This window comes from Chiloscyllium plagiosum, unplaced genomic scaffold, assembly GCF_037043375.1.
Source record: "Chiloscyllium plagiosum isolate Xiang-an unplaced genomic scaffold, Cpla_swu_hap1 HiC_scaffold_12, whole genome shotgun sequence".
Taxonomy (NCBI): domain Eukaryota; kingdom Metazoa; phylum Chordata; class Chondrichthyes; order Orectolobiformes; family Hemiscylliidae; genus Chiloscyllium; species Chiloscyllium plagiosum.
Genome location: NW_028270150.1, coordinates 3,076,119 through 3,099,754, shown reverse-complemented (window position 1 = coordinate 3,099,754; position 23,636 = coordinate 3,076,119). Strand labels below are relative to the sequence as shown.

Genomic DNA, 23,636 nt, shown 5'->3' with positions numbered 1-23,636 from the left:
GTTGGACACAGAGAGGAGAATGGGGAGAGAGGTGTTGCTTGTTTGAGTGCTGTAGCTTGGTGCTGGGTCAGACAGGTCCCCTGTGTTGTTCACTCAGTAAACTGCTTCTTACTGTTTAAATCTTGCCTTCACAGGTGCTGGCAGGGCATGAGGCTCCAGTTAGTAATCTGAGCTTCAGCCCATCACGCACACTCCTGGCTAGTGCGTCATGGGACAAAACAGTGAAATTATGGGATATGTTCGACAGCTGGAGCACCAAAGAGACTCTTGTCCTGAATTCAGATGGTGAGGCAACAGTTTTTGTTGTAGCTGTTGTGCAGTTTACTCGTGGGTAGAGAGATACCTGTCAATGTACCAGCCTAACAGGTGTCTGAGACACTAGCCAGTGAACAGATATCTCCCTGAGAGAGGAGGGGGGATGACTGAGAGATACCAGTCAGTTTATAGCTACCTCCCTGAGCGAGAGGTGGACAGTGTGTCCAAAGAGAGATGTCAGGCTGGGTATGATCTCTCTGGGAGGCGGTTGTAAGTGTGAAGTGGTAATATCACTGAACTATGATTGACAACTCCAGCCTCCAGTGTTCTCAGGACAAAAAGGTTGATGGCAGAACAATGAATATTGTTTATTTGGATTTTAGTAAAGCCTTTGACAAGGTTCTGCCTGATAGACCAATTAGGAAATTTAGGTCCACATGGGATTCAGGGTGAGCTTACCAATTGGATATAAAATTGGCTCAATGGCAGGAGACAGGGTAATGGTGGAGGGTTGCTTTTCAGACTGGAGGCCTGTGACCAGCTGTGTTCCCCAGGGTAAAAACAATGACTGCAGATGCTGGAAACCAGATTCTGGATCAGTGGTGCTGGAAGAGCACAGCAATTCAGGCAGCATCCAAGGAGCTTTGAAATCGACGTTTCGGGCAAAAGCCCTTCATCAGGAATAAAGGCAGTGAGCCTGAAGCGTGGAGAGATAAGCTAGAGGAGGGTGGGGGTGGGGAGAGAGTGGCATAGAGTACAATGGGTGAGTGGGGGAGGGGATGAAGGTGATAGGTCAGGGAGGAGAGGGTGGAGTGGATAGGTGGAAAAGGAGCTAGGCAGGTCGGACAAGTCATGGGGACAGTGCTGAGCTGGAAGTTTGGAACTAGGGTGAGGTGGAGGAAATGAGGAAACTGTTGAAGTCCACATTGATGCCCTGGGGTTGAAGTGTTCCGAGGCGGAAGATGAGGCGTTCTTCCTCCAGGCGTCTGGTGGTGAGGGAGCGGCGGTGAAGGAGGCCCAGGACCTCCATGTCCTCGGCAGAGTGGGAGGGGAGTTGAAATGTTGGGCCACGGGGCGGTGTGGTTGATTGGTGCGGGTGTCCCGGAGATGTTCCCTAAAGCGCTCTGCTAGGAGGCGTCCAGTCTCCCCAATGTAGAGGAGACCGCATCGGGAGCAACAGATACAATAAATGATATTGGTGGATGTGCAGGGAAAACTTTGATGGATATGGAAGGCTGCTTTAGGGCCTTGGATAGAGGTGAGGGAGGAGGTGTGGGCACAAGTTTTACAGTTCCTGCGGTGGCAGGGGAAAGTGCCAGGATGGGAGGGTGGGTCGTAGGGGGGCATGGACCTGACCAGGCAAAGACCGTTCTCTCCGTGACTACCTGGTCAGGTCCACGCCCCCCTACAACTCACCCTCCCATCCTGGCACTTTCCCCTGCCACCGCAGGAACTGTAAAACCTGCGCCCACACCACCTCCCTCACCTCTATCCAAGGCCCTAAAGGAGCCTTCCACATCCATCAAAGTTTTACCTGCACATCCACCAATATCATTTATTGTATCCGTTGCTCCCGATGCGGTCTCCTCTACATTGGGGAGACTGGACGCTTCCTAGCAGAGCGCTTTAGGGAACATCTCCGGGATACCCGCACCAATCAACCACACCGCCCCATGGCCCAACATTTCAACTCCCCCTCCCACTGTGCCGAGGACATGGAGGTCCTGGGCCTCCTTCACCGCTGCTCCCTCACCACCAGACGCCTGGAGGAAGAACGCCTCATCTTCCGCCTCGGAACACTTCAACCCCAGGGCATCAATGTGGACTTCAACAATTTCCTCATTTCCCCTTCCCCCACCTCACCCTAGTTCCAAACTTCCAGCTCAGCACTGTCCCCATGACTTGTCCGGACTTGTCCTACCTGCCTATCTCCTTTTCCACCTATCCACTCCACCCTCTCCTCCCTGACCTATCACCTTCATCCCCTCCCCCACTCACCTATTGTACTCTATGCTACTTTCTCCCAACCCCCACCCTTCTCTAGCTTATCTCTCCACCCTTCAGGCTCTCTGCCTTTATTCCTGATGAAGGGCTTTTGCCCGAAACGTCGATTTCGCTGCTCCTCGGATGCTGCCTGAACTGCTGTGCTCTTCCAGCACCACTGATCCAGAATCTGTGTTCCCCAGGGATTGGCTCCCCTTTTGTTTATCATTTAAGTAAATTATTTCGATGAAAATATAGAAGCCGTGGTTAGTAGGTTTGCAGATGACCCCAAAATCGGTGGCACAGTAGACAGTTAAGAAGGTTATCTAAGATTACCAAAGGATCTCGATCAAATGGGTCAATGGGCTGAAAAAGTGGCAGATGGGAGCTCCATCTGGAAAAACAAGCAAGGGCTGGGCTTATACAGTTAACGGGAAGGCCTTTGGTAGTGTAGTACAACAGAGGGACCTAGGGATGCACATACATAATTCTTTGATGTTTGTGTCACATATAGACAGGTTGGTTATAAAGACATTTGGCACACTTCCCTTCATTGCTCAGTCCTCTGAGTATAGGAGTTGGGATGTCATGTTGAGGCTGTAAAAGACATTGGTGAGGGCTCTTCTGGAATACTGTGTCTAGTTCTGGTTGCTCAGTTACAGGAAGGATGCTGTCAAGCTGGAGAGGACTCAGGAGAGATTTCCCAGGATGCTGCTGGGTTTGGAGGGTTTGAGTTAAAGAGAGAGGCTGGATCGGCTGGGGCTCTCTTCACTGCAGTGTTAGAGGTTGAGAGGTGCCCTGGTAGAGGTTTATAAAATAATGAGGCGTACAGGTAGAGTTGATGGTAGTTGTCTTTTCCCTGTCCCCTGTCTGTCTGACCGGGTGCTGCCTGTCCCCTGTCTGTCTGACCGGGTGCTGCCTGTCCCCTGTCTGTCTGACCGGGCGCTGCCTGTCCCCTGTCTGTCTGACCGGGCACTGCCTGTCCCCTGTCTGTCTGACCGGGCGCTGCCTGTCCCCTGTCTGTCTGACCGGGCACCACCTGTTACCTGTCTGTCTGACCGGGCACTGCCTGTCCCCTGTCTGTCTGACCGGGCACCACCTGTTACCTGTCTGTCTGACCGGGCACTGCCTGTTACCTGTCTGTCTGACCGGGCACTGCCTGTTACCTGTCTGTCTGACCGGGCACTGCCTGTTACCTGTCTGTCTGACCGGGGCGCCGCCTGTCCCCTGTCTGTCTGACCGGGCACTGCCTGTCCCCTGTCTGTCTGACCGGGCACTGCCTGTCCCCTGTCTGTCTGACCGGGCACTGCCTGTTACCTGTCTGTCTGACCGGGCACTGCCTGTTACCTGTCTGTCTGACCGGGCGCTGCCTGTCCCCTGTCTGTCTGACCGGGCACTGCCTGTTACCTGTCTGTCTGACCGGGCACTGCCTGTCCCCTGTCTGTCTGACCGGGCACTGCCTGTTACCTGTCTGTCTGACCGGGGCGCCGCCTGTCCCCTGTCTGTCTGACCGGGCACTGCCTGTCCCCTGTCTGTCTGACCGGGCACTGCCTGTTACCTGTCTGTCTGACCGGGCACTGCCTGTTACCTGTCTGTCTGACCGGGCGCTGCCTGTCCCCTGTCTGTCTGACCGGGCGCCGCCTGTCCCCTGTCTGTCTGACCGGGCGCCGCCTGTCCCCTGTCTGTCTGACCGGGCGCCGCCTGTCCCCTGTCTGTCTGACCGGGCACTGCCTGTCCCCTGTCTGTCTGACCGGGCACTGCCTGTTACCTGTCTGTCTGACCGGGCACTGCCTGTTACCTGTCTGTCTGACCGGGGCGCCGCCTGTCCCCTGTCTGTCTGACCGGGCACTGCCTGTCCCCTGTCTGTCTGACCGGGCACTGCCTGTTACCTGTCTGTCTGACCGGGGCGCCGCCTGTCCCCTGTCTGTCTGATTGATCTGTTGTAGTGCTGGACGTTGCGTTCCGTCCAGATGGGCAGGAGCTGGCAGCTGTCACACTCGATGGTCAGATCACTTTCTGGGATCATCAGAACGTGGTGCAGACCGGCTCCATCGAGGGACGTCACGATCTGCAGATGGGCCGCAAGGAGCTAGAGAAGATCACAGCCAAGCAAGCAGCCAAGGGCCGGTGAGTGCTAGGGGTGTGGGCCCAACTCCCTGCTGGGGCCAGAGTGAGAGCCGAGGGCCGGTGAGTGCTGGGGGTGTGGGCCCGGCTCCCTGCTGGAGGTGTGGGCCCGGCTCCCTGCTGGAGGTGTGGGCCCGGCTCCCTGCTGGAGGTGTGGGCCCGGCTCCCTGCTAGGGGTGTGGGCCCGGCTCCCTGCTGGGGCCAGAGTGAGAGCTGAGGGCCGGTGAGTGCTGGGGGTGTGGACCCGGCTCCCTGCTGGAGGTGTGGGCCCGGCTCCCTTCTGGAGGTGTGGGCCCGGCTCCCTGCTGGAGGTGTGGGCCCGGCTCCCTGCTGGAGGTGTGGGCCCGGCTCCCTGCTGGAGGTGTGGGCCCGGCTCCCTGCTGGAGGTGTGGGCCCGGCTCCCTGCTGGAGGTGTGGGCCCGGCTCCCTGCTGGAGGTGTGGGCCCGGCTCCCTGCTGGAGGTGTGGGCCCGGCTCCCTGCTGGAGGTGTGGGCCCGGCTCCCTGCTGGAGGTGTGGGCCCGGCTCCCTGCTGGAGGTGTGGGCCCGGCTCCCTGCTGGAGGTGTGGGCCCGGCTCCCTGCTGGAGGTGTGGGCCCGGCTCCCTGCTGGAGGTGTGGGCCCGGCTCCCTGCTGGAGGTGTGGGCCCGGCTCCCTGCTGGAGGTGTGGGCCCGGCTCCCTGCTGGAGGTGTGGGCCCGGCTCCCTGCTGGGGGTGTGGGCCCGGCTCCCTGCTGGGGGTGTGGGCCCGGCTCCCTGCTGGGGGTGTGGGCCCGGCTCCCTGCTGGGGGTGTGGGCCCGGCTCCCTGCTGGGGGTGTGGGCCCGGCTCCCTGCTGGGGGTGTGGGCCCGGCTCCCTGCTGGGGGTGTGGGCCCGGCTCCCTGCTGGGGCCAGAGTGAGAGCCGAGGGCCGGTGAGTGCTGGGGGTGTGGGCCTGGCTCCCTGCTGGGGGTGTGGGCCCGGCTCCCTGCTGGGGGTGTGGGCCCGGCTCCCTGCTGGGGGTGTGGGGCCCAACTCTCTGCTGGGTCCAGAGTGATAGCCAAGGGCCAGGGAGTGCTGGCGGTGTGGGCCTGGCTCCCTGCTGGGGCCAGAGTGAGAGCCAAGGGCCAGTGAGTGCTGGGGGTGTGGGCCCGGCTCCCTGCTGGGGCCAGAGTGAGAGCCAAGGGCCAGGGAGTGCTGGGGGTGTGGGCCCGGCTCCCTGCTGGGGCCAGAGTGAGAGCCAAGGGCCAGGGAGTGCTGGGGGTGTGGGCCCGGCTCCCTGCTGGGGCCAGAGTGAGAGCCAAGGGCCAGGGAGTGCTGGGGGTGTGGGCCCGGCTCCCTGCTGGGGCCAGAGTGAGAGCCAAGGGCCAGGGAGTGCTGGGGGTGCTGGGCCCGGCTCCCTGCTGGGGCCAGAGTGAGAGCCAAGGGCCAGGGAGTGCTGGGGGTGTGGGCCCGGCTCCCTGCTGGGGCCAGAGTGAGCGCTGATGGGGCTGGAGGTAGGGGCTGAGGGGGTTGCCACTTGGGGGCAGCTGTCTGTTGATATTCTCGCTGTGCTCTCAGGTCATTCTCCACGGTGTGTTATTCAGCTGATGGCCTGTCAGTTCTGGCTGGTGGACATTCCAAGTTTGTCTGCATTTACAATGTGAAAGAGCAGCTCCTGGTGAAGAAGTTTGAGATTTCGTGTAATCTCTCTCTGGATGCAATGGAGGTAAGTATCCTGGGAAACAGCAACATCATTTCTACTTACCATCGTCTAACCCTCCATTAATAGCATTTGAAATATCATAATGTTCATTCTGTACTGTCCGTTTCTAACCGTCCTTCCTGGACAGTCCCCCACACACTGACCCTCACTGGGGGACAGTCCCACACACACTGACCCTCACTGGGGGACAGTCCCACACACACACACTGACCCTCACTGGGGGACAGTCCCACACACACACTGACCCTCACTGGGGGACAGTCCCACACACACACTGACCCTCACTGGGGGACAGTCCCATGCACACACTGACCCTCACTGGGGGACAGTCCCATACACACACTGACCCTCACTGGGGGACAGTCCCACACACACACTGACCCTCACTGGGGGACAGTCCCATACACACACTGACCCTCACTGGGGGACAGTCCCACACACACACTGACCCTCACTGGGGGACAGTCCCACACACACACTGACACTGGGGTACAGTGGCATTAATGTGGTTCTCCAACAGTTGTGGTAGGAGAGTTTGGGCTGTATGGTCTTTAAAGATTGACTGTTTGATGTTTTAACAAGTTGATGGTTGTGTTTTAGGAGTTCCTGGATCGCAGGAAGATGACGGAGTTTGGAAGCATGGCACTGATCGATGACGGTGCTGGTGATGAGGATGGAGTGGCTATCAGCTTGCCAGGAGTAAAGAAGGGTAAAGTGTTTGGGAATACAGGTGTAGTGAGGCCTCAGTGTGATATGGTACAGGTGGTAGTTTGGAAATGATAGGGAGGGTGCTGGTTTTATATCGTTTCCACCCCCAGCAAACTGAAGAATTTTCCCAGCATTAATTAGTTGACTGCATATTGTGATTGGTGAATTTTGTTTAGATGTTATCCTCTCAATATGGGCAATAGTTTCAGCAAGTGCCGAGCAGGTATATTTTGCATTAAAATCCTAGCTGAGGGTCCCCTTGTGGTGCGGTGGTAATGTCCCTGCCCCTAGACCAGGAGACCTGGGCTGGAGTCCCACCTGCTTCAGGCGTGTGTAATAACATTTCTGAACCGGTTGATTAGAAAAAAACAGGTTAAAAGTAAAATCCTAGCTGAACTCCTTAACCACATGGCATAACTACAGCCAACAGTTCTGCTATTTCTAGACATGAAATTGAATTAGACTAATTAACATAATTTGTTAAGGCTCATTAATCCTTGCAGGATGTGACACACATTCAAACATAGGCACCTGTTCTCTGCAAACAAAAAGTATGTGTTCAAGCCTTCCCCTATTGGTGAACCTCTTGGGAACTAGAAACTATAGTTTCCCATTTCTTTCTCCATGGCAACACTGTAACCAATCAGCACCCTGTTCCCGGGTATTGTAAACAGTTGTGATTGTGTGAAATTTGGCATTCTTGCATTAGTCCTGATGACTGCAGTAACATTCACAGGAATTGGAAACAGTTCAAAGGCAGTTCACTTGACTAAGTCCTGGTAAGGGGAGGGAGAGGAGGTATTTTTAGGTAGAAAGTTTAGTTAATCTGAACCTAGACCCATTAGACTTTCAAAGAACGAGAGGCAATCTGATTGAAACCTCAAACTCTGTAGGGATTGATGAGGTCAGTCCAGAGACCATGTTCCCTTGTGAAGAATTGTAAACCAGGAGAGGTCACTGTTTAACAATAGAAACATCTGCCATTGAAAACAGCGAGGATAAAGTGTTTTGTTTGTTTTGTCTGAGGATTGTTAATGTTTGGAACTGTCTTCCCCAGAGACCAATGGGGACTGTGTCATGTTTGACTGACAAGGGAGTTGGGGCTAATGGGGAGGTGTGTGAGGGTCGGGAAATAGAGTTGATGCCAAGGTCAGACTATGATCTTATTGACGAGTGAAGCTGACTTAAAGAACCAAGTAGCATGTATACAGCGTGGAAACAGACCCTTGCTCATGCTGACCTGGCTTCCTACGTTAATCTAGTGCCTGTACTTGCCCCATATCCTTCTAATCCTTTCCTGTCCATGTATTTGTCCAAAGGCCTTTTACAGGGGTAAATATTGTTGATGTACCTGCCTCAACCACTTCCACTGGCAGCTCATTCCATCTGCGTACCTCCCTCTGTGTAAAAACATTGCCCCACAGGTTCCCTTTTATTCTTCCCCCTCTAACCTGGAACTGCTGCCCTCTAATCCTCGATTCCCCAACTCTGGGGAATTTGACTGAGTGTATTCACCCTATCCATGCCTCTCACGATCTTCTACCCCTCTGTACGATCCCCCCTCAGCATGAATGAAGGGTCTGTTTCCATGCTGTACAGCTGTATGCTTGAAAGAGACAGGTCCTAGCGGTTCAACCTGACCCGATAACTCAGTCGAGCAGCATCTGTGGAGAGAGAAGCAAAGTTAATGTTTTGAGTTGCGTGAGTCCTTCAGACCTGAGAAGCCAAGTGCCTACTTCTGCTTTGAAATAACTGAGAAAGGAAAATCAGGGAGAGGGTCAGATATGGGCTTGTACTTTTAATTTTTCCTTTTTAGGGAGTTTGGTTCAGAGAGATGGGTATAGTACAACAGCACAGCCATGGGCAGGAGAGAGCTATGAGCTGTCATTTCAGAGTTCAGTTACCCATGTCACCTTTATAATCCTCGTCCGAATCACTTACCTTGACTTCTCTCCAAGTTCTTGAACAAGGAGCTGGGTAATGGCTGTGATCTATGATTATGGGTGGCATGGTGGCTCAGTGGTTAGCACTGCTGCCTCACAGCACCAGGAACCCAGGTGACTCTCTGTGTGGAGTTTGCACATTCTCCCCGTGTCTGCGTGGGTTTCCTCCGGGTGCTCCGGTTTCCTCCCACACTCCAAAGATGTGCAGGTCAGGTGAATTGGCCTTGGGGAATGTGGGGTTACAGGGACAGGGGCTGTTTCTGGGTTGGTGTTGATTTGATGGGTCGAATGGCCTGCTTCACACTGTAGAGATTCTCTGATCCCCCTGTAGTAGTGCCTTTTGCGGTCTGTCTGTGTTGAAGGTAGTTTGATTTAGATGGCTTGTTTATGAAGGTGAAGTGATCAGGTTGAGACTGAGCTTCACTCAGCTGTGCTGCACCTGGATAAGTGTGCACTGTTTTAACACTGAGTGAAGCCAGTGCCAGGCTTGCACTAACACTCTCCTTTCTCTCTGTAACTGTAGGTGACATGAGTTTACGACACTTTAAGCCGGAGATCCGAGTGACATGCCTTTCCTTCTCACCGACAGGTACGAGGTGTGAGAACAATCTGTACTCACTGACCGGGGCACACTGCTCTCTGTACAGCAGCACTTTGGGCTCAATATAAATCTCTCATTGTTCTGGTCTCCCTGGTAACTGGTCCCAACCTGCTTTTACGGTCAGTTTATTGTAAATGCTCAGCCATTGCTGGGGTTGGTGTAAGACCAACATTTCTGAGCGTCCTGTTCATCCCTTTCCATGGACCTGATACTGTCAGATGATGTGGCCAATTGTAAAATGGTTTCTAACATGAGAGTGTTAAGGAGAAAGTGAGGACGGCAGATGCTGGAGATCAGAGCTGAAAATGTGTTGCTGGAAAAGCACAGCAGGTCGGGCAGCATCCAGGGAACAGGAGAATCGACGTTTCGGGCATGAGCTCTTCTTCAGGAAGAAGGGCTTATGCCTGAAACGTCTATTCTCCTGTTCCTTGGATGCTGCCCGACCTGCTGCGCTTTTCCAGCAACACATTTTCAGATGAGAGTGTTAAGGTCCATCTTCTGTCTAACTCTGTTGTTCCTTGTAATATCAAAGTAATGAAAAGATAAGCAGTATGAGCCAGGTCGCCCTCACGGACTGCCGGCAGTCTCGTCAATTCCCTGCGCTCTGACCCGGTCTATCCTCACATCCAAAGCTGCCTGTCTGTATGTGGGCCCCTGCAAACTGCATCTGACTGTGTTGAACTGAATGAAGCCATTCTGATACCAGATATTACTGTCATGAGTGATTCAGAACAAATTGAGGGTCTTAACCCATTAGGATATGAAGCATAATTCTTTGAGAAGGTGCAGTGTGATTTCCCGGGGGGTCTGGTTAAAGGGATTTGAATATGTGAAACAAAATAAAATTGATAGTAAAGAAATTGTAATAACGATGTGTGAATAGACACATCTGTTCCATCTTTCATTTCCAGGAGTGAGCCAAGTAACTGCTGGGATGATAACAGGGATAATAAGGTCAGTGTTCCAGTATATCCTGGCAGCACGGGGTCAGATACAGAGTAAAACTCCCTCTACACTGTCCCCATCAAACACTCCCAGGACAGGGACAGCACAGGGTCAGATACAGAGTAAAGCTGCCTCTACACTGTCCCCATCAAACACTCCCAGGGACAGGGACACCATAAGGTGTAGGTGATGAGAGTAAATCTCTCTCTTCTTCCTCCAGGCAGGAGCTGGGCAGCCACCAGTACAGAGGGGCTCCTCCTTTACTCGCTGGATGGTTGTGTGGTCTTTGACCCTTTCGATCTGGATGAGGAGGTTACGCCGAGCAGCGTGAGGCGGGTCCTACGTCAGAAGGAATTTACAGCAGCCATCATGATGGCACTCCGCCTGAACGAGGCCAAACTGATCCTGGAGGTTCTGGAGACTGTGCCTCACACAGACAGTGAGTATACACCAATCTCCGACAGGCAACTACCCTGCACAGGGATCAGTAACCACTCACACACTTCCAACAGTGCAGCACTCCCGCAGTACTGACCCTCTGACAGTGCAGCACTCCCTCAGTACTGACCCTCTGACAGTGCGGCACTCCGTCAGTACTGACCCTCTGACAGTGCAGCACTCCCTCAGTACTGACCCTCTGACAGTGCAGCACTCCCTCAGTACTGACCCTCTGACAGTGCGGCACTCCGTCAGTACTGACCCTCTGACAGTGCGGCAGTCCCTCAGTACTGACCCTCTGACAGTGCAGCACTCCCTCAGTACTGACCCTCCCTCAGTACTGACCCTCTGACAGTGCGGCACTCCCTCAGTACTGACCCTCTGACAGTGCAGCACTCCCTCAGTACTGACCCTCTGACAGTGCAGCACTCCCTCAGTACTGACCCTCTGACAGTGCAGCACTCCCTCAGTACTGACCCTCCCTCAGTACTGACCCTCTGACAGTGCGGCACTCCCTCAGTACTGACCCTCTGACAGTGCAGCACTCCCTCAGTACTGACCCTCCGACAGTGCGGCACTCCCTCAGTACTGACCCTCTGACAGTGCGGCACTCCCTCAGTACTGACCCTCTGACAGTGCAGCACTCCCTCAGTACTGACCCTCCGACAGTGCGGCACTCCCTCAGTACTGACCCTCTGACAGTGCAGCACTCCCTCAGTACTGACCCTCTGACAGTGCGGCACTCCCTCAGTACTGACCCTCTGACAGTGCAGCACTCCCTCAGTACTGACCCTCTGACAGTGTGGCACTCCCTCAGTACTGACCCTCTAACTGTGTGGCATTCTGTCTGGGATCAGACAGCCCATTGATAGTAAGCGCCTGCCTGCCCCAGCTTCACTGTTACTGTATTCGCAGGCGAGGCCTCAGATCTTTGTGAGATGTGACTGTGAGCAACTTCATAACCACACAACAAGGTGGCGTCAGCCTCGCACCTCCTCTGTCTCACTTTTCTCTTTGGTCTGTAGTTTCTCTGCTCTGTCCCTGTCTTACCACCCATCTCTCTCTCTCTCTGTGTTCCAGTTGACCTGGTGTGCTCAACTCTGCCTCTGACGTATGTGGAGAAAGTCCTTCAGTTTGTTGCCTCGGCTCTGGAAACCTCACGGCACCTGGAGTTCTTCCTGACCTGGGCCCAGCGCTTACTCACTCTCCACGGACAGAAGCTGAAGGCCAGGTGAGAGTCAGACTGTGGGGTACCTGGGGGGAGATCAGCTTCATGCTGTACGGGAGAGACATCCTGCCAACTTTACCCAGACAGGGGAATGGTGACAGCTCCGGGGCTGGAAGGGACGTCGTGTGAGCTTGGGCTTGTACTCGCTGGAGTTCAGGAGAGTGAGGGGGGAGCTGACTGAGGGATATGAAATACTGAAGGGGATTGATAAGGTCAATGTAGGACAGATGTTCCCCCATGTGGGACAGTCACAAACACATGGTTATAGATAGAGTGCGAGGAGATAGACTCAGACCTGAGATGAGGAGAGACCATTCCTCTGAGAGGGTTGTGAATCTGTGGAACCCTACAGTGTGGAAACAGGCCCTTCGGCCCAACAGGTCCACACCGACCCTCCGAAGAGTAACCTGTGCAGATCCATTCTCCTTCCCCATTGCTCTGCATTTACCCCTGACAGATGCAACTAGCCTAAATCAATATGTTTCTAATGAAAAGCGGGATTAAGGGCTATGGGGAGCAGTAGGGCAGGGAAATGGAGTTGAGACCAGGATAAGATCATTCCTGATCATGGTAACTGGGTGGAGTGGGCTTGAAGGGATGAATCCCTTCCTCCCTCCCCTAATTCTGACCTTCCTCTGGCACCTCAAGAATCCCTTTAGATGAAGCTATCCAGCCAATTGTGGCAGCCCAGTCTGTGCTTGGGCTCACCAATCGAGAGGAGACTGACTGCATTGGGAGCAGTGAATATGGCAAACTGTTTTGAAAGAATTACAAGTAAATTGCTGCTTCACCTGGAACAGTCTTGATCTTGTGCTCCTCCCCTTACTGCGCGAGACCTGCTGCAGTGCCCCAGCTTACACCCTGCCCTGCACATATTCCCACGTGGCAGTGCCCACTAATAGACTGTGCCTGTTGGGTATCATTGCTTGCAGAGCAGTTTCGGAGATGTGTTCAGGGTAAATTGCCCGTTGCAGTATTGTTGATTTTACAGTTCCTGGAAATGTGCTTTCTCGGTGCAGGTTAATTTGGAGGGTGTATGTTTGTTCCCACAGGTCAGTGGTGTTGCTGCCAATGATCCAGGCTCTGCAGCGGAGCATCCGACATCACTTTGACACAGTGTCCAAGCTGTAAGTCAATGGCAGGCTCCTGCCCAGACGTTCCTCTATGTTCTTCACACACAGCCCCAAAGCTGCACTCTCTGATATCCCAGTTACACCCTTTTAACCATCGGGTCAGCAACAAGTACTCCCCATCCCTTCCCTGAAACCCGGCACACACTTCCTTTTCGGATAACAATCCGTCATCCATTTAAAACCTTTGATCCACTCCCCCTCCCCTCACGCTCTCAGACAGTACATCTCAGACCCTAACCCCTCGAGTGACCCTCCCCCTCCCCCCACACTCTCAGACAGTACATTCCAGACCCTAACCCCTCGAGTGAACCTCCCCCTCCCCCACACTCTCAGACAGTACACTCCAGACCCTAACCCCTCGAGTGAACCTCCCCTCCCCTCACACTCTCAGACAGTACATTCCAGACCCTAACCCCTCGAGTGAACCTCCCCCTCCCCCCACACTCTCAGACAGTACATCCCAGACCCTAACCCCTCGAGTGAACGTCCCCCTCCCCCCACACTCTCAGACAGTACACCCCAGACCCTAACCCCTTGAGTGAAGGTCCCCCTCCCCCCACACTCTCAGACAGTACATCCCAGACCCTAACCCCTGGGGTGAACCCCCCCTCCCCCACGCCTTCGGACTGTACATTCTAGACCCTCACCCCTCTCTAGGTGAAGTTGATTTCTGTCATGTCTCTGCATCTTCTGTTAATTATTTTAAGTTGCTATCTCCCATTCTTGATCTTCCCGACGTGGGGAGCAGTATGTTGCAGGTGTTGATGAACACGTTTTATAAACTGGGCTAATATTTGGCCGGCACGGTGGCATAGTGGTTAGCACTGCTGCCTCACAGCGCTAGAGACCCGGGTTCAATTCCCACCTCGGGCAACTGTCTGTGTGGAGTTTGCACATTCTCCCCGTGTCTGCGTGGGTTTCCTCCGGGTGCTCCGGTTTCCTCTCAAAGTCCAAAGATGTGCAGGTTCGGTGAATTCACCATGCTAAATTGCCCGTGGTGTTGGGTGGGTTGCTCTTCGGAGGGTCGGTGTGGACTTGTTGAGCCGAAGGGCCTGTTTCCACACTGTAAGTAATCTAATCTAATCTAATTTGTGCGTGGGGAGGTATTGGGTATGGGTGCTGGATTGGTGGGTAGTGGTTGAGGCCATGGTGTGACGCTTCGTTTGCATTCTCGGAGATTTCTTTCTCTGTTTGTGAAATTTCACATTCAGTTGTATGTTTTGGATTGGGAGATGGTGAGGAAGGAACGGGAGGCACGCTGTGCTGTTGCTGGTTTCAGGCTGTGGCGCTGACTGTTGTGTTGTTCTACTGACACGGTGCTGGTTTTGTGTACTCAAGGTGTGACTGGAATCGCTACAACATGAGGTATGCACTCACCCTGTCCCAGCAGAAAGGAATGAAACGCCCAGCAGAATTGGCAGAGAGTGATGAAGACAGTGACTCTGAAGGAGACACCGAGCAACTGATGGATGTGAGTGACTAAGCTGAGAACCCCCAGAATGGTTCTGTTGATTTACAACAACCTCTTGTTGTCCTTCAGCAACATCCATGGGGACATCACAGTCTCAAAGTGGTAGCTACAACAAGAGCCCAGTCATCAGGAACCACTTGTAATTTGGCAGTGAAGCAACAGCATGTGGGCTATACACTGTGGGATGTTGTATATCTCGACTCGTTAGGTTATGGAATGAAAACAATATTCACGATGAATGGAAATAGTTCTTTCTCATGGGCTGACTGCTGGGGGAACGTACAAAGATTCATGCAGGAAGTCTCCTCGTGAGAAGTGTCCCTTCTCCAAAACTGTGACTTATTGAATGTGGAAGGAAACAAACATGTTTGATGCTCTGTTTGACTAAGACTGCTTCCTCCTGATGTAAATGATGTATAATACATGTTTTAATAAACTGTGGATGGTTGTATTGATGACATTGTGAAGTTTTGAACTTGTGTGAAAAGCTGGTTTTCTTAGCAATTCCTGAGAAGCCAGTTCAAGGACATTGTACGCCCCAGTCCAACACCTGCATCTTCAAATCACAAAATAACAAAGTTAGAAATCACACACCAGGTTAGAGTCCAACAGGTTTATTTCGGAGCGCTGCTCCTTCATCAGGTGGTTGTGGAGTATAAGATCGTAACACACAGAATTTATAGCAAAGATTCACAGTGTGATGTAACTGAAATTATATATTCTAAAAGACCTGGATGTTTTGTTAAGTTTCTCATCTTTTAGAATGACCATGTTGGGTTCAGTTCTTTCACATGTAAATCACAAAACGTTTTAAAGTTACATTCTCAAGTGAACTTGAACAATTGGTCTCATGTCGGCCCAGGTAATACATTGAAGGTGTGAGCTCCCCTGTGTGAGGCTGTCTGCGCCCCAATGTTCAGACTGACTCTAATCCAAAAAATGGATTTACAGAATCTTACATCGATTCATGCAGTTTTTGAGCAAAATAAAATGTAATTCTGCAAGTACAAATTCACCCCACAAATTTATAATTGTGTGTGCGCGCGCGGTCGCAGGTTATGAGTGTCTGTGAAAGCATGTGTGTGTGTAAAGAGGTATAAGGCTGTAAGAGGGTGCATGAGTGTGGGAGTGTATGTGTGAGCATATGAAAGAGAGCTTGTGTATGAGAGAGGGTCTGTGTGACTGTATGGGTCTGTAGGAGTGTGTCTGTGTGTGTGTGTGTACCGAGTTCGGTACCCATGGGGAGGGCCTCAACCAAGACCTTGGGTTCATGTCACACTACACACGTGCACACAGACAGACGTGCAGACATACACTCCTACAGAGCCCATACATACACGCAGACCCTCATACACAAGTGCACCCTCTCACAGACGCATACCCCTTCACATTCTCACACAGACTCTCTCTCAGACTCCCATAACCCCCACACACACACCTGCACGCATACATAAATTTGTGGGGTGAATTTGTACTTGCAGAATTATTTTATTTTGCTCAAAAACTGCATGAGTCCATGTAAGATTCTGTAAATCCATTTTTTTTAAGAGTCAGTCTGAACATTGGGGCACAGACAGCCTCACACAGGGCACCTCACACCTTCAATGCATTTGAGAGTGAAAGGGTGTTAAACTGGAATAAGGGAAGTTTATGAAAACATGATGCACCAAGGAGCTGGGCTTTATTGGGAAAAGAAATGATGGTGCAGAGGCAATGAATGTTCTTGAAGAGTGTATTACGCGACTTGCAGCAACGATACACACCTTCAGAGTGGAAAAAGCAAGAAATCAGTCAACCCTGTTTGGCAAAGGAAATTCAGGATTGTAAAAGATTAGAAGAACGTGCTTACACTGTGGCCAGAAATCAGAGGATTGGGAATATTTTTGAGAATGTAACAAAGACAGACCAAGAAACAGGTGGAGTCAGGAGACTTTATATTGGGGAATAGAGAAATGGTAGAGATGTTAAATTATTACTGTGTCTGTTTTAACTGAGAAATCTCCCAAAAGTATCTCTGAGGAGATGAAGGAAATTGACATTATTAAGGAGATTGTGCTGATTAATTAGTGGGTCTGAAATTTGATAAGTTTCCAGGAGCCAGATTGTCTACATCCCAGAAGAAGGTAGTTGTAGAGGTAGTTGATGCATCAGTGATTTACGTTTCAAACCTCTGTAGATTATAGAATGGAAAACCGATTTTAAATGGCATAAAAACAGGGGCGAGGGGAAAACCAGAACTGTAGCCCTGTTGATTTACATCAGTCTTCAGGATAAAGCTAGAACCCACTGTTGGGATAGATAAATAAATACTTGGTTAAAATCAATATAGGGAACTCAATTAATGTATATATAGGTTTTTGGAAAGTTTTTGATAAAGTCCCCCACAGGAGGATGGTTAGAAAAATTAATGATTTTTCTGACAGAAAATAAATGTTGCAGGTTGAAACTAGTGAGGTACCAGAAGGTCAGTATTTGGGACCAATCCACGGTTGGAGGGTTTGAACTATGGGGAGAGGTTGAACAGGCTGGGGCTGTTTTCCCTGGAGCGTCAGAGGGTGAGGGGTGACCTTATAGAGGTTTACAAAATTCTGAGAGGCATGGATAGGATAAATAGACATAGTCTTTTCCCTGGGTTGGGTGAATCCAGAACTCGAAAGCATAGGTTTAGGGTGAGAGGGGAAAGATATAAAAGGGACGTAACAGGCAACTTGTTCACGCAGAGGGTAGTATGTGTATGGAATGAGCTGCCAGAGTACATGGTGGAGGTTGGTACAATTGCAACATTTAAAATGGGTATATGAATAGGAAGGGTTTGGAGGGATGTGGGCTGGGTGATGGCAGGTGGGACTAGATTGGGTTGGGATGTCTGGTCAGCATGGATGGGTTGGACCGAAGGGTCTGTTTCCATGCTGTACATCTCTATGACTCTAACTGCATATGTCAATGATTCAGAGTTGAGGACCAAATGTAAAATGTCCAAATTTGTGAATGTTACAAAGCTAAGCGGGAATTTTTTTAAGAAAGCTTTTTAAAATTCAATCCTGAGGTGTAGGTGTTGCTGGTTGGTCCAGCATTTATAGCCCGTCCCTAACTGACCCCTTGAGAAGACGGGGATGAGCTGCCTTCCTGAGTCCATCTTCTGTAGGGTGACCCACAATGCTGACAGAGAATTTCAGGATTTCGACCCAGTGACAGTGAAAGAAAAGTAATATTTTGTTTTAATTCATGGGGTTGTTGGAACTCAGTCATCTCAGTTCCAGTACATCTCTGCAGGGGTTCTTCAGGCACAAAACTGATCATTTTGATAATTAAATAATTTAAACTTCTCATGCAACCCATGAGCCTATTTCCCAGCACAAGGTTTTGGGGGTTTGGTGTTGGATGTTTGGAAATGGATAATTTGAATTTGGATATTCAGTATTATTAATTTGGTAAAGAATAGATCACAAATAAATAAATAACGTCAGGTTTCTCATACTCAAAAAAAGAAAGATAGCATTGGAAGCAGCTAAAATGATTTCAAACGTGTAAGACGTGTCCCTGAATCTCTGCTGAATAAATGTGTATTTTACCTGTAAAGAGTATATTCAGAGCCTAATTTTTGGAAATAGAATATGTGGAACTGAGATAATTGGTCTCTTAACAATGTCAGTCATCTTGTTTTCTGCAAAGTATGACTCTAAGCAGCAGAGATTTCCCGGATTTTGATTGATTCCAGTTTTGCTGGGGCTCTTAGATGCCACACTCAGTCAAACACACAACTTTACACTAAGTCCATTTCAAATGTGACATAATCAGAACTCTGATAGTTGGGAGTGGCACAGAAATTATCTGTGGATGGGGTTGACTTATTCCTGGGTAATAACTTAACGGGAGCATGATTCATAGCTTCATCCACAATTGCACAGAGTCTGATTGAGATTAAGGAAATGGAACATTTGCAGGAACAGGTTCCAGGTATTTTTCCGTTATGTGCAGAGACCAGAGCAATGGCTAAACATTGTCTTTCACCAGAGAGCACAGTGATACTTCAAGTGGATGTTAGGGGAAAACGAAGATAATTCAAATGAAAAAAACAATTCTGTTTAATTGAGGCTAAGAAAGCAGATCCAGAGTTAAATATGATGGTGGAGTTTCTGAATGGTGTTCTGTTAAAATGGAGTTTACTGAGTAAGTGGAGACATCCTCACAGACCTGCAGGTGAAGAATGGACATTAAAAAGTGAGACCATTCAGATATTGAAGGACAGTAAAGAATGAACCTCAAAAGGGTTATGTTACGATATGGGGTAAACCCCTTCGCCATCTAATTTAAATCAGAAAAGATTTATCCATTGTGGTAATGTGTGAAAATTCGAGATGCCAAGAACGATCCCAAAGATCACTATTTAAAGTAAAAATTAACAACTTTGTTTTTACTTAAAAGTCTAACAGAGAGTAATTAACTAACAACTATTTATACCTCATTTCTCTAACCTATCTTTTACTTTTCCTTCTATAATACTGGTCCAATTAAAACCTCCGATTACCAAGAATTCAAATTTGAAAACCAGCCAGCAGTCAAATCTTCTCTTTGTATCTTCCTCTGTGTTTTCTTCTTCTTAGGGTTTCTATTTCACAGGTTGTTGATTGATAAAGGTACCTTTAAGAGAGTTATTGTGTGGGTAGTCTGCATGTGTTGGTGGCTTGGCAGTTCTCCCCCAACTGTTCTTTCTTTTTTGGTTGTATACCCCAAAGCATTGGATCATTTCATTGGTGTTGACAAAATACCAAATTCAAAGTTGATTGGATTTGGTATTTTGGGGCATAGTTTAAACTGATTAGCCAAATTTGAATTTGTTTTTTGTCTCGTAGCAACCCAGGTACTGCTAGCTACTGGACCAAATGTTACATTGTAAATTCTTCAGCACTCTGTTTGCCTGTCTAAGTCCTTGCTCACTCTCCATTCTCTTAAAGCTACGGTACACCTCTACACCTTCATACCAATAAAGTGAATTATTTGATAAATACTCCTGATCACTGGATGAAGAATCAGTTACGTCACAATGTTATAGAAGTATGATTATTAGTCGAAGAAATTGTGTAAATCCCTATAAAGTGTGAACAAAAATGGATTAATGTAATTTTCTTCGGCTTTATTATTTACATATCATTTCTACATTGTAATGAAATGCATTTGGAAATGGCATTTCATTTTGCGAGGATGAAGACATGTTAGAAATACACATATATTTATCAACAATGAGAAACCAGAATATGAAGTCGTTTGGGCATTTCTGGACTGAGTACAGATTTATTATGCAGTTCTAGAACATCGAACAGTACAGCGCAGAACAGGCCCTTCGGCCCTCAATGTTGCACCAACCTGTGAACTATTCTCAGCTCGTCCTCCTACACTATCCCATCATTATCCATGTGCTTATCCAAGGATTGTTTAAATCTCCCGAATGTGGCTGAGTTAACTACATTGGCAGGCAGGGCATTCCACGCCCTTATCACTCTCTGAGTAAAGAAACTGCCTCTGACATCTGTCTTAAATCTATCACCCCTCAATTTGAAGTTATGCCCCCTCATACATCATGACATCATGATCCTAGGAAAAAGACTTTCACTGTCTATCTAATCCTCTGATCATCTTGTAGTTTCTTGGTGATGAAAATGGAAGAGGGCGTCGGAGGATGGGTTAGTAAATTTGCCGGATGACATTAAGGTTGGTGGAGTTGTGGATAGTGCAGAAGGATATTGCAGGTTACAGGGGGACATAGATAAGCTGCAGAGCTGGGCTGAGAGGTTGCAAAAGGAGTTTAATGTGGAAAAGTGTGAGGTGATTCACTTTGGAAGAAGCAACAGGAATAAAGAGTATTGGGCTGATGGGAAGATTCTTGGTAGTGTAGATGAGCAGAGGGATCTCAGTGTCCAGGTACATAGATCCCTGAAATTTGCCACCCAGGTTGATAAGGTTGTTAAGAAGGCATGGGCATGGTAGAGGGATTGAGTTTCGGAGCCATGAGGTCATGCTGCAGCTGTACAAAACTCTGGTGCGGCCGCTTGGATGTGGAAGCTCTGGAAAGTTCAGAGGAGATTTATTAGGACGTTGCCCAGTATGGAGGGAAGGTCTTATGAGGAAAGGCTGAGGGACTTGAGGCTGTTTTTGTTAGAAGAATGTTGAGAGGTGACTTCATTGAGACATAAGATAATCAGAGTTAGATAGGGTGGACAATGAGAGCCTTTTTCCTCAGATGGTTATGGCTAGCACGAGGGGACATAGCTTTAAATTGAGGGGTGATAGATATAGAACAGGTGTCAGAGGTAGTCTCTTTACTCAGAGTAGTAGGGACTTGGAACGCACTGCCTGCAGTAGTAGTAGACTCGCCAACTTTAAGGGCATTGTAATGGTCATTGATAGGCATATGGATGAGAATGGAATAGTGTAGGTTAGATGGACTTCAGATTGGTTCCACAGGTTGGCGCAATGTCGAAGGCAGAAGGGCCTGTCCTGCGCTAGAATATTCTAAAATATCAAAGAGAAAGTGGTTTACTCACTGTTGATGAAAGTCAACCGATTTTATGGAAAGATTGACAAAGCTTTTAAGAAGAGATAATTCTGGGTTTATAGCTTAATTGTTAGACAAACAGATGTGGAGGAGGCTGAAATCTGTGCTAGATTGCCTAGCAGCAGCCTCTGAATGGAAGTTGTTTTTTCAGTACTCACCCAGATTTGGCAGTTGTGGAGAGGCTTACAAGAAAGAACAGTGTTAATGTCTCTGTCAATAATAGGATAATCCTTAAAGCAGAAGTAGCTATAATGTTCTTCCTCTCAATGAAATTAATTTAAAAAAAAATACTGCTAATTGCTAACTGTCTCTGAAACCTGGTCTGAGGATCTCTCATTGCTCTGCAACTGTCAAAATTTGGATCTCATTGACCATAAACCAAAAGAATTTGAGAAGTCAATCTATTCTTTCTTCTGCATTCAAACTCTTCACTGACAGAGGTGATGTGTCCCTTTTCTCCCAAACTCCCATGGTATCTGCAGCGCTGTGCTGTCATTTGTTTGTGCACTCATGGGATATGGGTACGGCTGGCTCAGCCGATTTCTTTTTCTTCATTCACAGGATGAGGGTGTCACTGCCTAGGCCAGCATATACTGCCCAGCCCTAATTCCCCAGGGGGCAGTTAAGAGTCAACCACATTGCTGTGGGTCTGGAGTCACATGTAGGCCAGACCAGGTAAGGATGGCAGTTTCCTTCCCTGAAGAACGTTAGTGGCCTGGATGGGTTTTTCCAACAATCGATTCATCAGTAGACTCTTCATCCAGATTTTTATTGAATTCAGATTTTCATCATTTGCCATAACAGTGTCCCAGAACATTACCTGGGTCTCTGCATTAATAGGCTGGTGCTAATACCACTGGGCCATCACCTTCCCTTTGTCTGCTATAAGCCTCCCTTTCTTCTTTATCCAATCCTGTCTGAACCTTGATATCCAGAGATCACAGGATTAGTGGTCCCACCTTTTATCTTTATTGAAACATGTTAGCCCCATACTCTCCCTATTACTGCTTTGAATGTATCCCACTATCCTGACACAGATTTGCCTCAAAGTATCTGTTCTGTGGTCACTCTGGCCGAATTGTGTCTGATCTGATTTCAGGGAGAAAGTGAGGTCTGCAGACGCTGGAGATCAAAGCTGAAACTTTATTGCTGGAACAGGGGACCTCCCATCCACCGCCTCCAACCTCATAGTCCCACAACCCCGAACCGCCCGTTTCTACCTCCTGCCCAAAATCCACAAACCTGACTGCCCCGGACGACCCATCGTCTCAGCCTGCTCCTGCCCAACCGAACTCATCTCCTCCTACCTCGACACGGTCCTGTCCCCATTAGTCCAAGAACTCCCCACCTACGTCCGTGACACCACCCACGCCCTCCACCTCCTCCAGGATTTCCGCTTCCCCGGTCCCCAACGCCTCATCTTCACCATGGACATCCAGTCCCTGTACACCTCCATCCCCCATCACGAAGGACTCAAAGCACTCCGCTTCTTCCTTTCCCGCCGTACCACCCAGTACCCTTCCACCGACACCCTCCTTCGACTGACCGAACTGGTCCTCACCCTGAACAACTTTTCTTTCCAATCCTCCCACTTTCTCCAAACAAAAGGAGTAGCCATGGGCACCCGCATGGGCCCCAGCTATGCCTGCCTCTTCGTAGGGTATGTGGAACAATCCATCTTCCGCAACTACACTGGCCCCACCCCCCACCTTTTCCTCCGCTACATTGATGACTGTATCGGCGCCGCCTCGTGCTCCCACGAGGAGGTTGAACAGTTCATCCACTACACTAACACCTTCCACCCCGACCTCAAATTCACCTGGACAGTCTCGGACTCCTCCCTCCCCTTCCTAGACCTTTCTGTTTCTATCTCAGGCGACCGAATCAACACGGACATCTACTACAAACCGACCGACTCCCACAGCTACCTGGACTACACCTCCTCCCATCCTGCCCCCTGTAAAAACGCCATCCCATTCTCCCAATTCCTTCGTCTCCGCCGCATCTGCTCCCAGGAGGACCAGTTCAAAATACGTACAACACAGATGGCCTCCTTCTTCAAGGACCGCAATTTCCCCCCCGACGTGATCGACGATGCCCTCCATCGCATCTCCTCCACTTCCCGCTCCTCCGCCCTTGAGTCCCGCCCCTCCAACCGCCACCAGGACAGAACCCCACTGGTCCTCACCTACCACCCCACCAATCTCCATGTACAGCGCATCATCCGCCGTCACTTCCGCCACCTCCAAACAGACCCCAGCACCAAGGATATATTTCCCTCCCCTCCTCTATCAGCTTTCCGTAGAGACCACTCCCTCCGCGACTCCCTTGTCAGATCCACACCCCCCACCGACCCAACCTCCACTCCCGGCACCTTCCCTTGCAACCGCAGGAGGTGCAACACTTGCGCCCACACCTCCCCCCTCACTTCTCTCCAAGGCCCCAAAGGAAACTTCCATATCCGCCACAGATTCACCTGCACCTCCACCCACATCATCTACTGCATCCGCTGCAGCCGGTGTGGCCTCCTCTATATTGGGGAGACAGGCCGCCTACTTGCGGAGCGATTCAGAGA

General features: G+C 50.1%; 1 protein-coding gene across 1 annotated transcript in view; it reads left to right on the top strand.

Annotated features, from left to right (window-relative positions):
• Positions 1-14,964, top strand: part of pwp2h (PWP2 small subunit processome component) — a 33,604-nt gene extending 18,640 nt beyond the window's left edge. The window contains exons 13-21 of the mRNA XM_043701438.2: positions 135-285; positions 4,185-4,365; positions 5,897-6,044; positions 6,642-6,750; positions 9,216-9,281; positions 10,459-10,677; positions 11,757-11,907; positions 12,957-13,031; positions 14,376-14,964. Of these exons, the coding sequence (XP_043557373.1) occupies positions 135-285; positions 4,185-4,365; positions 5,897-6,044; positions 6,642-6,750; positions 9,216-9,281; positions 10,459-10,677; positions 11,757-11,907; positions 12,957-13,031; positions 14,376-14,520 (1,245 nt within the window). The 3' untranslated portion in view covers positions 14,521-14,964. The remainder of the gene's footprint in view (positions 1-134; positions 286-4,184; positions 4,366-5,896; positions 6,045-6,641; positions 6,751-9,215; positions 9,282-10,458; positions 10,678-11,756; positions 11,908-12,956; positions 13,032-14,375) is intronic.
• The last annotated feature ends 8,672 nt before the right edge of the window (positions 14,965-23,636 follow it).